Source organism: Trichomycterus rosablanca, chromosome 13 (assembly GCF_030014385.1).
Source record: "Trichomycterus rosablanca isolate fTriRos1 chromosome 13, fTriRos1.hap1, whole genome shotgun sequence".
Lineage (NCBI taxonomy): Eukaryota > Metazoa > Chordata > Actinopteri > Siluriformes > Trichomycteridae > Trichomycterus > Trichomycterus rosablanca.
The window spans coordinates 34,066,658-34,083,436 of NC_086000.1; the positions used below are offsets into that span (position 1 = coordinate 34,066,658).

The 16,779-nt window shown below is 43.0% G+C and overlaps 1 protein-coding gene across 1 annotated transcript in view; it reads left to right on the forward strand.

Moving 5' to 3' along the window:
* The window catches only part of sptlc2a (serine palmitoyltransferase, long chain base subunit 2a), a 60,007-nt gene that overhangs the window by 20,603 nt on the left and 22,625 nt on the right, over positions 1 to 16,779 (forward strand). Inside the window, exons 6-9 of the mRNA XM_063007538.1 lie at positions 781 to 874; positions 6,879 to 6,984; positions 8,129 to 8,348; positions 9,719 to 9,845. Coding sequence (XP_062863608.1) covers positions 781 to 874; positions 6,879 to 6,984; positions 8,129 to 8,348; positions 9,719 to 9,845 — 547 coding nt within the window. The remainder of the gene's footprint in view (positions 1 to 780; positions 875 to 6,878; positions 6,985 to 8,128; positions 8,349 to 9,718; positions 9,846 to 16,779) is intronic.

The following is a 16,779-nucleotide window of genomic DNA, read 5'->3' on the forward strand; positions in this document are numbered from 1 at the left end:
ACTCATCAGAGAACAATACATGTTTCACATTGTCCACAGCCCAAGATTTGCACTCCTTGCACCATTGAAACCGACGTTTGGCATCGGCACGAGTGACCAAAGGTTTGGCTATAGCAGCCCGGCCGTGTATATTGACCCTGTGGAGCTCCCGACGGACAGTTCTGGTGGAAACAGGAGAGTTGAGGTGCACATTTAATTCTGCCGTGATTTGGGCAGTCGTGGTTTTATGTTTTTTGGATACAATCCGGGTTAGCACCCGAACATCCCTTTCAGACAGCTTCCTCTTGCGTCCACAGTTAATCCTGTTGGATGTGGTTTGTCCTTCTTGGTGGTATGCTGACATTACCCTGGATACCGTGGCTCTTGATACATCACAAAGACTTGCTGTCTTGGTCACAGATGTGCCAGCAAGACGTGCACCAACAATTTGTCCTCTTTTGAACTCTGGTATGTCACCCATAATGTTGTGTGCATTGCAATATTTTGAGCAAAACTGTGCTCTTACCCTGCTAATTGAACCTTCACACTCTGCTCTTACTGGTGCAATGTGCAATTAATGAAGATTGGCCACCAGACTGGTCCAATTTAGCCATGAAACCTACCACACTAAAATGACAGGTGTTTCAGTTATTTTGTCCAACCCCTGTAAGTAAATACTAGCTAGGTGCAAGTTTTAGTTTTGTTTACTATCCAAACTCTTATCAGTCATCTGTAACAATTGGGCACCGCCCCAGAGTTCTGCACACTGACCTTACGTTGTGTTTCCTGTTGTGTGTACAGGGGTGTCTGATCCTGAGTGATGAACTGAACCACGCCTCTCTGGTTTTGGGGGCTCGCTTATCAGGCTCCACCATCCGGGTCTTCAAACACAACAGTGAGTGTGCACCACAGTTTTTACATTATTATTAATAGGAACCTCATTAAGAGTGTGCTGTGCACTAAGCAACATGAAAGTGTGCCCTTCTTTTATTTTATATTTCATTTATAAAGGCCTACAGTTGTTTAATAAACAGTTGTTTACTTTAATCTGTTATTTATTCGCTTCCCCTTCTCGTCACTGCCGGCGCAGAGGGGCTGAGGCGGTCACACAACTCTTTAAACGCTTCTTATCACCCCCCTTCCTGCAGGCACCTCAACCGGTTAACAGAGGCCACAATTGCCCCTCTGTCAAGGAACCCTGTTTCAGCCATTGACTCTTGCCCTATAGACACACAGCCTGTCGTCCGTCTGTGTAGGCGGCTGGCTGGCTGATAGCAGAGATGAGATATGAACTCGAGCTCTACCAAATGTGGGCTAGCGTGTTTTACCTCTGTGCCACCCAAACACCCCCTACATAACAATTGTGTGGTCTTATTTGAACATGCAGTCCCCCCACCCCCACACACCCAAAGTAAACGTTCAATTATTAACTGAGCAATTAATAGCCATGTGTTACTCAGACATATGACTATATCAATAAAACAGTCATCTGGCGTGTGTCTACATCATGTCTCCTCAATAAGAAAGGCCAAACTGGAAAGGGTTACAAGGTCATCTCGTAACTATTTTAAATTCACCACTTTGTGCCGAAAAGGATTGTTTACAAACTGAGAGACGTCAAGATTGTTGCCAATCATTCCAGAAGTGGGCATATAAGCACAATACTATTCATGGTATACACCAATCATCCATAACATTAAAACCACCTCCTTGTTTCTACACTCACTGTCTCCATTTTATCAGCTCTACTTACCATATAGAAGCACTTTGTAGTTCTACAATTACTGACTGTAGTCCTGTTTCTCTGCATGCTTTGTTACCCCCTTTCACCCTGTTCTTCAATGGTCAGGACCCCCACAGAGCAGGTATTATTTGGGTGGTGGATCATTCTCAGCACTGCATTGACACTGACATGGTGGTGGTGTGTTAGTGTGTGTTGTGCTGGTATGAATGGATCAGACACAGCAGCGCTGCTGGACTTTTAAAACACCTCACTGTCACTGCTGGACTGAGAATAGTCCACCAACCAAAAATATCCCGTGGGCAGCGTCCTGTGACCACTGATGAAGGTAGAAGATGACCGACTCAAACAGCAGCAATAGATGAGCGATCGTCTCTGACTTTACATCTACAAGGTGGACCAACTAGGTAGGAGTGTCTTATAGAGTGGACAGTGAGTGGACACGGTATTTAAAAACTCCAGCAGCGCTGCTGTGTCTGATCCACTCTTACCAGCACAACACACACTAACACACCACCACCATGTCATTGTCACTGCAGTGCTGAGAATGATCCACCACCTAAATAATACCTGCTCTGTGGTGGTCCTGTGGGGGTCCTGACCATTGAAGAACAGGATGACAGCAGGTTAAAAAGGTATGTAGAGAAACAGATGGACTACAGTCAGTAATTGTAGAACTACAAAGTGTTTCTATATGGTAAGTGGAGCTGATAAAATGGACAGTGAGTGTAGAAACAAGGAGGTGGTTTTAATGTTATGGCTGATCAGTGTATATAAATACAATTGTGCAGATGCTATCGATCAGCCAGCAGATGTTCTAACTGCATTATTTATATGGAATCCCTACAGCCTCCCTCCCTCTCTCAGACCAGCCAGTCATTGTGTATGTAGGCGTCCAGCCAGCCATTAGCAGGGCTGAGATCCGAACCTGCGAGCTCGAGTTAGCAATGGTCGGGTAATGTGCTTTACCTCTGTGCATCTGAGCATCATGTTAAGTTTTATAAACACCTTTTTTATTGAATTGTATCTACAAAATAGAAAATATAATATGGACTACTTACGTTGGTAAATGTAAGTTCTTGGAGGGACTTTATTTTTCTTCAGAATTTATAAAGCAGTCATGTGACTATTTTAATGGAGACCCGACACCCCCTCCCCATCCCCCAAACTCTGTAATATTTAGCTTTTATTGCTACTCTAGTTACTGATTCATTCCTGTGATTTACTTTACTGTATCACATGCTCACAGCCACACCTCAAACCTCCACAGCTCTTACTCACCCAAATCCAGCATGTTGACTTACCTGTGTGTGTTCAGTTATCTTGGTCATGTTCCAACACACACACACACACACACACACACACACACACACACACACACACACACACACACACTAGCACATTTACTAAGTTTAATGATGACAACACACACCAAACTGCTTCAGGTGCAGTCAGGTTTATTTTAAATGTAAACACTTAATCTGATGATTATTTTTCACATAATTCAACTAACTTAATTATTTCCTTACACTCTCTCACTCGCTCTCTCTCTCTCTCTCTCTCTCACTCACTCACACACACGGTATGCAGACATTTATATTGACACTCGTTCTAACTATTGACTTTAGGTGTTCTGGTCACACCCATTGCTAACAGGTGTAAGAAACAAAAAGAACAAATGCTTATAACCTTGTGGGAACAGTTTGGGGAAGGCCCTTCCCTCTTCAAGCATGACTGTGTTCCTGTACACAAAGTAAAGTCCAGAAAGACAATGGGTGTGTTAGAAAACCTAGTGAGCTCTCTACATAGACAGCATGTTACGTTATCCTACTCGCGCTCCCGAGAAGGAGGCTGTTCGAAATCCTAGATGCCTTAATATGCTCACTAGTAAGGTATCTTAAAATTTCAACTGTATTTTGACTCAGCGAGGGAGCATCCGATGCTGCCTTAGTGGTGAGGGCAATCCCAGCATTTAATGCGGCACAAGGCGGACGGTGTGGAGAAACAAAGTTCTTTTCAAACGTAAATAAATTATTAATGAATTTAATTTGTATAAACTTGCAAAAGTTTCGTTTATTTGCAAGTTCAGGATCGTCAGCGAATTCAACCGTTTTCAGTACACAGAGGGAGATGTTATTTGACATGCTAGCGCGTTGTGCTGCCCCATCCCATTGGTTTGAAGGGCATGAGGCTAACTGTGTTAGCTTAGTTAGAGAAAACTGATGGGATCACAGTCTAAGTAGCGTGTTTGAATATCCTGCCTTATAAGTCAATGACTTATTAGAATCCTCTCTACTTAGGCAGCTGACTAGGTTTTTGAACACACCTTTGACTTCAGTGTTGAGGTTCTCCAGGTGCACAGTCTGTTCTCCAGCCTGCACAAAGCCCTGACCCTAACCCCACTAAACACCATTGGGATGAATTGGAGAGTTGGCTGTGTCAAATGCCTTTTTGTCCTTTTTGTCCATGTGCCAGTGTTGGGCACAAATTCCTTCAGATACAATTCAAAATCCCTTTAAAATCCTCTGTTCAAACTCGGCGTTGCCATCGGTCGGCTGGGCGCCATCTAGCGGGCGTAATTGGCAGTGCCTGCAGCAGACCTGTTTCTGCTAGGGCGGGATGCCGGAGTATGTGGGTGGGGTCTTCAAACGCTGTGTAAGGACCCTGATTAGCAGAGTGCATGGGTGAAAAAGGGTTCCGCTAAAGGCTGCACGTGGGTAGCCGCTCAGGTGGCGCAGCGGTAAAGTACGTTAGCGCACCAGAGTTGGGTTTCTAGATGCATCGTATCGAAACTCAGCTCTACCTTTCCGACTGGGTTGAACGGCAGTATGAACAACGTTTGGCTGTTGTTCAGGGTTAGGGGTAGAGTCGGAGCACAGGTCCTCATAACTGGTACAACTGCGGCCCCTGCTGGTTGACTGACGGTGCCTGCACAGGCCTGAGGAATAACATTGAGGGGGGTGTGACCGTCCGTGCGCAGTGTCTCTCGGTGTATGAACTCGGCTCGTGCAGGTGAAAAATGCAGTCTGTACTGATTGCGTGCCGGAGGGGGCGCAAGTCAGTTGAGTGGCGTCCTCAGTCAGCGGCAAAAAGGGTCGAATCAGTATAGCGGACGCAATCAGGGTAATTGGACACGACTAGAATAGGGATAAAAATTGGGGGGAAAAAAGTGGGAAAAAATAGATAATTAAAAAAAAAAAAAAAAAAAAAAAAAAGGCTGCACGTGGGTCAGAGGAGGTGTGAGCAGCAATATACCCACCTTGACTGCAATCAGGGATCCCCCAGCAGTGGAAGACAAATTGACTACACTAAATTGGGAGAAAATGCATAAATAAAATAGAAAAATCCTTCTCAGAGAAGCAACTTTTCCCCCCAACAGTTCACTGCAGCGATGAGCAGTGATGAGGAACTAGCGAAGCTCTCAGGAGTGCATCTCTCCAGACCAGTGATTCGTTTTTATTTGTTGGATTTGGCACATTTTTTGCCCAGCAGTGTAAATTCTTTCATGATTGTAATCGTGGATGCTTGTTTTCACTTCCACACTCGCAATCATTTCCTGATGATTTTGCACAACTGCACCGCATTTAAAATCTATTACACAAGCACAAGTCTGTTAGTCACCCACATCACACCCACTTTCTACATACAGTGTGCAGAATTGCGTAATGCAGATCGTTAAAGTATTTTCTCATGTAATTATTTCTTTGCGGCATTTAATGCAGGCTGGTTTGCCGTAGGGAACCTAAAAGTGCATTAGTGGTTTATTATTAGTCTGATATCTGGTACACATCTGGTCTCACACACACAAATTAATCTGTTATTGCTGTGCATGGAGTAAGAAGCATAAGTGGATTTTTTATGGGTTATTTAATACCCATTAACTGGTTAACATCATTAAGTGAAAATAACTCCACTTCACATGCTGAATTATTTTATTATTATAGCACGTTGGTAGAGTTCCCACCAGACTCATTTTTCAATATTCCTTTATTACCATTCTGTGTATTTATTCATTAATATTTATTTTACACCCAGTTTTGGATGTTTACAATTTCCCTTGCTCTTATCAGCGGTTCTACCAGACAGAAGATCTTAAGTCCATGAGAACAGATCACCCAACAATCCAAGAACTGCTTAAATTGGACACAAAACTTTACACTCGAGGGGTTTTCATTGTCTACTGCTGGATTCCCGGTCATAGTGGCATAGAAGGAAATGAAAAAGCATATAGCTTGGTGAAGGAAGCTTGGAACAAAGACATTGCTTGGAGATACATCCCAATAACTGATGCCTACCCAGAAATCAAAAACTACTGCAGAATAAAGTGGCAAGAAGACTGGTCCACCAATACCCAAAACGAACTGCATGAAATAACTCCCAACATCAATATTAAACCCAACCAAGACTTCTTAAATAGACAAGACCAGACAATTATAACCAGGCGCCGAATTGGTCATACTGCCCTCACCCACCGACACCTCCTGGTTGGTGAGCAGGCACCAACCTGTCATTTATGTACTACAAATCTTACAATGAAACATATCTTGTTAGAATGCCCTAGAATTTCTGCCAGAGATGAATTTTATACGGTTGAGAACATGAAAGAATTGTTTGAGAGGATTCCTCCTATTAAAATTTTACTTTCTAGACAGACTTGATATTAAACCAAATGATCTGAACAAATGATGTCCAGTTTCAAAATCTGTCTATGCCATAAATATCGCCATTATGTTGCTGATATGGCAATAAACCCAAACAAACAAAACCTACCAGACAGTAAAAGTTGTTCCTGCAGCACAGAGGACACAAGCATTCGTGTCTGTTCAGGGACCTGCCACCTCTGAGGCTAGAACCCAGGTCTCAGCAGTGCTCAGCTGGCGTGTTACACTGCTGCTCCACCTGAGCGACCTTCTGTTACACTTCTGCTTCAACATGCATTTCAATTCACACCGGTCGCTTTAGAAGCATGTAAACAGTGAGCACATGTGTTTAATTTGCTAAGCTGAAACAGATCCAATACTGACCTTTTTTAAACTTTAATTATTAAAAAAAACAAGCAGATTTTAAAGTTTCTTTTTGACACTCGTGTCCTACAGTTAATAATGTTACAAGTGAGCTGGATCGATGAAGGTAAATAACGTTATTGCTCTTGATTCAGATATGCAGAGCCTCGAGAAGCTACTCAGAGACGCTATAGTCCACGGCCAGCCTAGAACCCACAGACCCTGGAAGAAGATCCTCATCCTGGTGGAGGGCATTTACAGGTATGTTATTAAGGGTTAAACCCCATTAATTGGCACGATATATCATTGATGAATAAAATATAAGATTAAGAAAGTATTTTGTCTCTGCTTATGCGGCTAGGTTAACATTTAGGAGACCAGTTGTACCCAGCTAGACCTAATGGTGTAAAACCAAAGGTTTTGGGAGAACATTTTACTTTGCAGTTATAGTTATTATTATTATTATTACCCCCATTTTCCTCCACATCTAATCGTTTACAAATAACCCTATCTCTTGATTATTGTACCAAGCCAACTGCATCTTTTCAACTGCCAGGAGTCTCACAGTAAGCCACACTATGAATTCTGTGAATAACCTGCGACTAGTCAGACACCTTGACCAGCGACTTCACAGTGGTGCTAAACCCATTCGACCTAATCCTCCCTCATCCTCCCTCAGGCACAGCCAGGTCGATAACACAGCCTTTAAATCCTATTAATTGGCACAAAATGCCATTGATTAAAAAGATGAAAGATTAAGATGATCTTTTCCCCCAGTATTTTGTCTCTGCTTATCCTGCTGGTGTAAAAAGGTTTTGGGAGAACGTTTTGCTTTGCAGTTTATGGTGTAATCTTTGATTATAAAAAAGTGTTAGTAACTTATTATCTACATTTATTGAGGTTGTTATTATTGTTGTTGTTGTTGTTGTTGTTACCCCATCCCCATTTTCATCCCAATGTAATTATTTCCAATTCTCGATTCAAGTGCAGACACCTTGACCAGACAACAGAGGTCGCAACTGCATAGTGTTGATAAACCCATTCGACCTACTCGTCCCTCAGGCACAGCCAGGTTGATAACACAGCCTGGCATGCAAACTGGAGAGCTCCAGATTTCTGTGGTAGTGGGCTGTTGTGTTCGACCACTGCTGGTCCAGCCATGCGACCAAATTTAGTATTTTTAAATTGTTGTGTACCAAAGGTTGACACCAACTGGTCAAAGAAAATCTGCACAGAAGGACCAAGTACACCAAGCTCCACACCAGTAGTTCTGTTAAGGAAGTGAAACTCTGGCCAGTACGAGTAAATTAAGCCTGATTCCTCCCTCTTACCATCTTTCCTGTTCTTGTCTCACTCTGGGATTAATCAATAATGATCATTAATAACCAGCGCTTTCTGTTTGCAGTATGGAGGGCTCCATTGTGCGTCTTCCTGAAATTATAGCCTTGAAAAAGAAGTATAAGGCCTACCTGTACCTGGATGAGGCTCACAGCATCGGGGCCTTAGGTGCCTCAGGCAGAGGGGTGGTGGATTACTTCAACCTCGACCCCACAGATGTGGACATCATGATGGGCACGTTCACCAAGAGCTTCGGAGCAGCAGGTGGTTACATCGGAGGCAGAAAGGTATGGAGACACTTGTTAGTATTTTTTCTATATTGCGTGCTTGTCCACTTTGAATTACTTTAATGCGTGTGTTGTTTAGTAAAAATCGTTTGGTTGTTTTACTAACCAGTTTATTCTAATTGCATAAACACTTTACATTTACACACACTTGCAAGTGATTTCTTAACGAAGGCATCTTTGGGGCACTCGGGCTCTGCTGTCAGTCAGCCAGATGCCTACACAGACTCAAAACAATATACAAAACCTGCTTAAGACATCACCAGGAAAAAATACTGAACTTTCTGTCACACTTAAATCTAAAACATCTTTTATAATTTGACTAAAATGACATAGACTTACAATACAACCTATGTACCGCCGTATAAATAGCCTAAATGTGCTGATACGCCATTAAACCCAAACAAACAAAGCCTACACAGACTCACAATTGGCTGTGTGTCTGTAGGGGAGGGATAACGGCTGAAACAGGGTTCCTCGTTGCTGACCGATAGGTGGCACCTGCAGGGCTCGCCTGCATGGGGTGACGGCAGCAGCAACGCTAGAAGAGCAACACAAGAAGGTCCTGTGTTCGATTCCCAGGTGGAGAAATCCAAATCTATTCTGTGTGGGGTTTGCATGTTCTCCCCGTGTCTGTGTGGGTTTCCTCCAGGAGCTCCGGTTTCCTCCCACAGTCCGAAAATGTGCAAGTGAGGTAAATTGGAGATACAAAATTGTCCATGACAAATTACACACCAAAGTGTGTAAACATGACGTTAAATTCTTAATAAGTTTTTGTTTGTTTATTAGGATTTTAACGTCATGTTTTACACTTTGGTTACATTCATGACAGGAACGGTAGTTACTCATTACACAAGATTCATCAGTTCACAAGGTTTATATCAAACACAGTCATGGACAATCTAGCGTCGCCGATTCACCTCACTTATTTGTCTTTGGACTGTGCCAGGAAACCGGAGCACCCGGAGAAAACCCACACGGACACGGGGAGAACATGCAAACTCCACACAGAAAGGACCCAGAATGCCTTCTTGCTGTGAGGCGACAGTACTACCCACTAAGCCACCGTGCCGCCTTCCTATTAAGTAATAAATAAATACATAAATAATTCTCAGGTGGAGCGGTCTGGGTCAATTCTGTGTGGAGTTTGCATGTTCTCTTTATTTCTGTGTGGGTTTCCTTCCACAGTACAAAATCAGGTGAATTCGGAAGGTAAAAAAAATGGCCATGCTGGTGTTTGAAATTAAAACTGAACTGATGAATCATGGGTAACCTGTAACTACCTGTTTTGTCATGTATGTTATCTGACGTTAAAATCCAAATAAACAAACAGTCCGACAAGTCTGACAGTCTGTCTCTCTCTGTGTTTGTAGGAGTTGATAGACTACCTGCGCTGCCACTCTCACAGTGCGGTCTATGCCACCTCCATGTCGCCTCCTGTCGTGGAGCAAATTATCACTTCTATGAAGTGCATTATGGGAGAGGACGGGAGCACAATAGGTAAGAGTCTCAGGTTTATAGAGCTCCACTGGGCTTTATTAACGCTGTGTTTGTTTTCACGCTTGGCTTGTATGCGTGTTTGCTGTGCATTTTGGGTATTACATTTCATGCCACAAGGGGGCAGTACTGACTAGGGAAAAAGAAGGGCTCGATCCCAGACCCATGTAAAACATTATTCTCTTACATTACATGGTGAAGTGTTTGTGTGTGTGTGTGTGTGTGTGTGTGTGTGTGGTTTAATTAGCAAGTAGAAGAAAGCATGACTGCTGTAATAGAATCATTTGTGTGATTATTAATGTTGTAAGTAGAGATGCATGAGTATCGATACTGGTGTCGGGTATTGGCCCGATACCGCGCTCATTTACTCGTACTCGCAAACGAGGCTCCGATACTAAACATCCGATACCGTGTACCTAGTGCACGTTGCTGCGTTATGCCTGGTTCACACTACACGATTTTTGCCCTGATTTTCGCTCGGCGGCTGGTCGCCGCTAGATTTGCCGGCTCTCGATCGCTAAGTGTGAACTATCCAACAACTCCATCCGACCGGCTCGCCGAGCGCTCGGGTTTTCTAGCACGTCAGATATCTGATCTGAGATGTGCGACTGGGAATGAGTGACATGTCGAACAGCCAATGAGAACGCAGGATACGGTGTGAGGGGAAACGCAGGAGAGGAGTGTAAACAGGTGGGACAGGGGGATAATATAGTTTATATCAGAATACATCAGCGCACACACACGTTTTACAGTATTTCTGACCTGATCGTTCTCTACAAAACATAACAACAAAACACCAACGTTGCAAAAATATTTATTAACCTCCAACTCACTACAGAACAATCCATGCTGCTCGTGTTGCCAGATCCACTCAGATTCATTTATTTTCCCTCCTTGATTTCATCACGTCAGCGCACAAACACTTTGATCGCTCGCTACTTGTTGACGTGCATTTTTGGACGTGGTATCATTAAACTTCTCGTCACTTCTCACGTGTGTTTTTGTTTAAAAAAAAACGGTATTCTAAAAAGGTATCGGTATCGGCAAGTACAAAAATACATGTACTCGTACTCTTACTCGGTTGGGAAAAAATAGTATCGATGCATCCCTAGTTGTAAGTGAATAAATCTGCTCGCTCTAGCTGAGTTTTTGCCCGTAGTGTCGGCTTCAGTGCCCAGAAAGCTCGAGAACGCTGTTTACCTGCAGGCCGAGTCTTTCCACACCAGCGCACACACACACTCAGACCTTTGTTATGATTGTTTCCACATCTTGGATTAGTTCCTATCTTCAGCGTGTGAAATGAATACAGTCAGGAGCTAACACTAAACACTCCTGTTTTGGTAACCTGTGGTGCACGACGCGATTCTTAAAGAAACACTTCGGCCCAGAATGAAACAAACCTGTTTCTGTTTAACCCTAAAGGTCACTTCTTTAGGTTTTCACTAAACATTCACAGTCTAAAATATAGTAAAAATGTGAAACAACAAAACCTTCACTGATAGTTGACTTTACATTTACATTTTCAGCGTTTAGCAGACGCCTTTTCATCCAAAGTGACTTACAGTACCGTGACAGTGTACAGTATAAGCAATTGAGGGTTAAGGGCCTTGCTTAAGGGCCCAGCAGTAACAACATGGCAGTGGTGGGGCTTGAACCAGCAACCTTTTAATTACTAGTCCAGTTCCTCAAACAGTAGGCTACAACTGGCCATATTTTTATTGATATTCTGATATTTTGGGCACTGGGGTGCTGCAGCGGGCGTCTACATATAGACATGAGTGGACGTGTCTGGAACGGGTGGGCAAACTTTTTGTGGCTCAAGGGCCACACTGGGTTTTAAGATTTGGGCCAGTAATAGATTGGGGGGTGTGAACTAAGATAAATTACATGTGAAACTCATTTCAGTTGAGTTTTAAACTTTAAAACGTTTGTGAGGGCGGCATGTGGCTCGGTGAGTATCACTGTCGCCTCACAGCAAGAAGGTCCTGGGTTCGATCCCCAGGTGGGGCGGTCCGGGTCCTTTCTGTGTGGAGTTTGCATGTTCTCCCCGTGTCTGTGTGGGTTTCCTCCAGGAGCTCCGGTTTCCTCCCACAGTCCAAAGACGTGCAAGTGAGGTGAATTGGAGATACTAAATTGTCCATGACTGTGTTCAATATAACCTTGTGAACTGATGAATCTTGTGTAATGAGTAACTACCGTTCCTGTCATGAATGTAACCAAAGTGTAAAACATGACGTTAAAATCCTAATAAATAAATAAATAGTAGAGTTTGGTACTGTTTGGAGTGCGGCATCTAGTGGAATCAACTGAAACGCTGACAGAGTATTGCAGAAAAAAGACAAATGAATGTGGCCTTTAGGACAGTTTTGTATATACTGTACTCGACGTGCCGTATTAAACATCCTAACTGTGATAAATTGGTGTCCTGTCTGGGGTGTGTTAAACTGCTTAACAAGGATCAAAACGAAACAGTTAATTAAAAAAAATTCGTTTTACATCATCAGTTTCCTGCAGCTTGACTTACAGTACTGTGACAGTACATTGTCTAAGCAATTGAGGGTCTTGCTCAAGGGCTCAACAGTGGCAACCTGGCTGTGGTGGGGCTTGAACCAGCGACCTTTTGGTTACTAGTGCAGTACCTTAATCTCTAGGCTACAACAATAGAATTAGCCGATACTATACTATATATACAGTACTATAATATTTTATACTATAATATACTATACTATACTATAAAGCTTTTGATGATGATAAGCGCGCCGCCTGTATCCACAGTCATTCAACAGCTGAGTAAAGCTTGAGGTTAAATCTCTCTTCTGCCCCTGGAGCAGCAAAGTCTAACACAACCACACCAACATCTGATCTGAAGGAAGAAAGTTACGACCACAAAAATTCTAAATTTATTTCTATTTAATAAACATAAGACAATGATATAACGATCACCTGAGAGGAAGTTACATGTTAATAAAGAAAAAATGTGTACTTATACTGGATAGGACAGCGATTTATTTATTTATTTTTTGTATTTTGTTTTTGCCCTTTTTCTCCCAACTTTTAACACGTCCAATTGCATCACTCTTACTCTCCACTAATGCCGATCCCCGCTCTGATTTAAGGAGAACGAAGCTAACCCACACCCCCTCTGACATGTGGGCAGCAGCCGTATGCACCTTTTCACCTGCACTAGGCGAGTGCTAATGCAGATCAGCCCTGTGCAGGTGCATCAGTCAGCCAGCAGAGGTCGTAGTTGCATCAGCTACGAGGAGACCCTATCCGGCTTACTACTACCCCACCTCTATATGAACAACAGGCCAATCGTTGTTCATGTGGCCGCTCAGCCCAGCCGGATGCCAGATCTGAGATTCAAAACGATGTATTCGAGATCCCAGCTCCGGTGTGCTAGTGTGTGTTTTTACCACTGTGCCACCTGAGCGGCTGACCGATTTATTTAAATGTATAAAGAATCATTTATAACTTTCCTGGTCAGGGCCTGATAGGTCCAGGTTCACCGGAAAACACTGTGTAAACGCTCAGCCAACTAAAAGCACCCTTGAGATTCAAACCCAGATCCCAGTGTTGGTGGGCTGCGTTATTCAAGTGTATAACAAATTCCCAGTTAGCCTTAAAACGTGGTGTCAGCTGGGGTGCATAATTCAGCGTAAATTGGTTGTTCTGGGTATTTTCTTTCAGCACAACACAGACTCTCTACATGGCTCTGTAATTGTTAACCGGTCGGCACTGTAAATGAGTTTAAATGACCTTTTGAACCTACAGCATGATTAGAACAATGACCATCATTCGCTTATCAGTTAGTTCATTAATCGTTAACAGTCTAGTGTAAAGAGCAAAGTGTTTCTGTTTTGATTCGAACCTGAAACTTTAAAGCTATATACGTATATATATATATATATATATATACTGATCAACCATAACATTGAAACCACCTCCTTATTTCTACACTCACTGTCCATTTTATCAGCTCCAATTACCATATAAAAGCACTTTGTAGTTCTACAATTACTGACTGTAGTCCTGTTCATGCTGTTCTTCAATGGTCAGGACCCCCACAGAGTAGGTATTATTTAGGTGGGTGGATCATTCTCAGTAGGAGAATTGGTAGGAGTGTTTAATAGTGTGTGTTGTATTGGTATTAGTGGATCCGACACAGCAGCACTGCTGGAATTTTTAAATACCGTGTCCACTCACTGTCCACTCTAACACACCACCACTGTCACTGTCATTGTCACTGCAGAAGTGCTTCTATATGGTAAGTTGAGCTGATAAAATGGACAGTGAGTGTAGAAACAAGGAGGTGGTTTTAATGTTATGGCTGATCGGTGTTCTTAACCCTCTCAGCTCCTGGGGTGCTGTACAATAGCAGACCCTGCGCTCTGACTTCAGCTTCCAAACAAGCTGGCATATGCAGAAAAATATTTCACTGTGCTGTACACTGTATATATAAATACGACACATAAATGCGTCCTAGTTTGTTCTGTTCTTGAAGGAAAAGAGTTCCACGTAACGTAACTCCCGTCTGATGTGTTTACATTCCTTCTGCCAGTCATGTTATAATCCCGCCCCCGAGAGCCTTTCAGTCGTCCCCTGACGAGTATCTGCTAGAATGGAAATTCAGTCCCATGCTGCCTTAAATGTCTTAACGTCCTGGCATTTCGTTATGTAATACTATTTTTGTAGGTATGTATACATCATATACAGTACATACCTGAAATGCACACACTGTCAAAATGTATTATTGTTTAACCAGGTCATTGGGTAATTTTTTTTATATAATGCAAATCCAGACCTCGCGTTTATTTGCTCAAGATGCCGCCCGCGTACGAGCTTGGACCCGAATCAGCTTCGGCTGTTTCAAAGAGAAAGAGCAAAGCGGGAAAAGCTGTTGCGTTCGATTTCACTTTGTGCCGTTTCTCACCGCTCATGAAACAAGACTGATGACTTCCACAGACGTCCAGCTGAGGTCCAGGTACAATATTTAGGCCAGCGTTTAAACTCCAGAAATGTGTTAACAATTACCCGCTCGCGCCTCGACCCGTCCAGGTCTTTGATCGGCGCCTCCAAAAGCCGCTCTCGCCTTCTGCCACTCCAATCATGGACAGCAGCTACAACAAACAGGCCCGCCGGGCTCGTCAGGACCAGGTAGCGTTCAGTGTGACTCCTGAGCCGAAGTAGTGAGCCGGTTTAGGCGACTTTGCCTATCTCGCTCGAGCACATATGGGCTTTACAAAGGCCTTTTGTTCCACCTGGCTCCAAAGCAGGTTCTCCCCATCCCCTGGGTCAGATCTTTTCAACATCACCTGCTGATTGACAGCTCTTTAGTCCTTCCTGAGACGTAATGAAGTGGAGGAAGGAAACAGCAGCCTGGGTTTTTTTTATTAAAGTGGGACAGGAAAGCTAGTTTGTCCCTTGGCTTGTTCCTGACCAGCGACCAGTTAGTTAACGTCACACAAATAAGGACTGGAATTTCGTTGCTGCTGATGCAATATGCACTGGTCTTTGGGACTGGTCCGGGCATCTGCTGCAGTAGGTGGGGGGTCACGTAGAGCTTAGTGCCATGCTCCATACGTGATACGGCTCTCTGATACCCCTTTTCCACCGACACGGATCCGGCTCCGTTCCGGTTCGTGAATTTAGTTTTGATCCGCTTCCGTGTGTTTCCACCGAAAAAAAGAGGTTCCAGACAGCGAACTAGCGTTCTAATCTGGCACCACAGAATACTCGGTTCTTCAGCGCGAACCGTGACGTCATCTGTGGGCGTGTCAGAGTGTCGAGGTTTGGGTGCTTTTACATGAGACATTATAACATTATATAGAATTTAAACCACTTTAATCTTTTAAAGTTCACCTGATTCAATTTTAAACCAGTTTGCCGCTGATATTTGCTGATATTGTCAAAGCAATGAACCGTGTAATATGACGTGGTAAAAGCGACCCGGACAGTATAAACGCTTAACGTGAAAAATAAAGCGTAATGTGGCTTGTTGTACTAAAACAAGGATCGATTCATTTTGACATTACAGAGCGCTTATTACCAGTAATAACAGAGAGAAGACTGGATTTGATGGTTATTTCACACAGATGGATGTTCGTGTCATGGAACTTTAGTGATGTTTTATCGTGCGAGCTGAGCACTTAGCAAATCAGCTATTTGCGCCGAGGGTCGCGGTGAGAGCGAAGCACAAAACGCTTCTCACGTCAATGAACTAAAGAAAACAACAACTGCGACAAACACGTCTACGTCTTCTCATCACCGATAGCTGATCGATGCTTTTTACATAAAACCAAACATCTGTAACAACAGCACAAATGCTCTCAGGTAACCTACACACTCATGTTACTCTTTACTTTCTTTATGTAACGCCCATTGTTGATGGCACATGCTTGGTTCCCAAAAACTGGTGGAAACACAGGTCTGTTCTCTACAAAACACCGGTTCAAGAACCAGTGTTCTTTTGGTGGAAAAGCACTATGAGGGAGCTCAACAGTGTCATGTGATAGGAAGCTGCAGCAGATTGGACACGTGTAGGAGGAAGCGTGTGGCGATGCGCATCATCTTAAACTAATCGAGGGTTGTTCAAGCTGTAGTGGATTCAGTCATGAATTGGAACTGACTAGATTGGGAGATTGGGGGGGGATCATGTTTAATAGGGAACGTGATTAACATGGGGTAAACACATTTCTTTGAGTGTGTTGCAGGCATTTTTTATTGTGTTTTACAAAACATCCTAACTATTCATGACAGAGTTTGTACAATTAAAAAAAAAAAAAAAAGCCTACCTTCTTTTATAATGTGATGGACTGGAACAATATAAATTTGTTCTAAAATGATTAAATAACTTTAAATAATCATGATTTAATTTTGAGAAAATAATTATATTTATTTAAGACACCTTAATGCAGCCCTTTTTATCCATATTAAA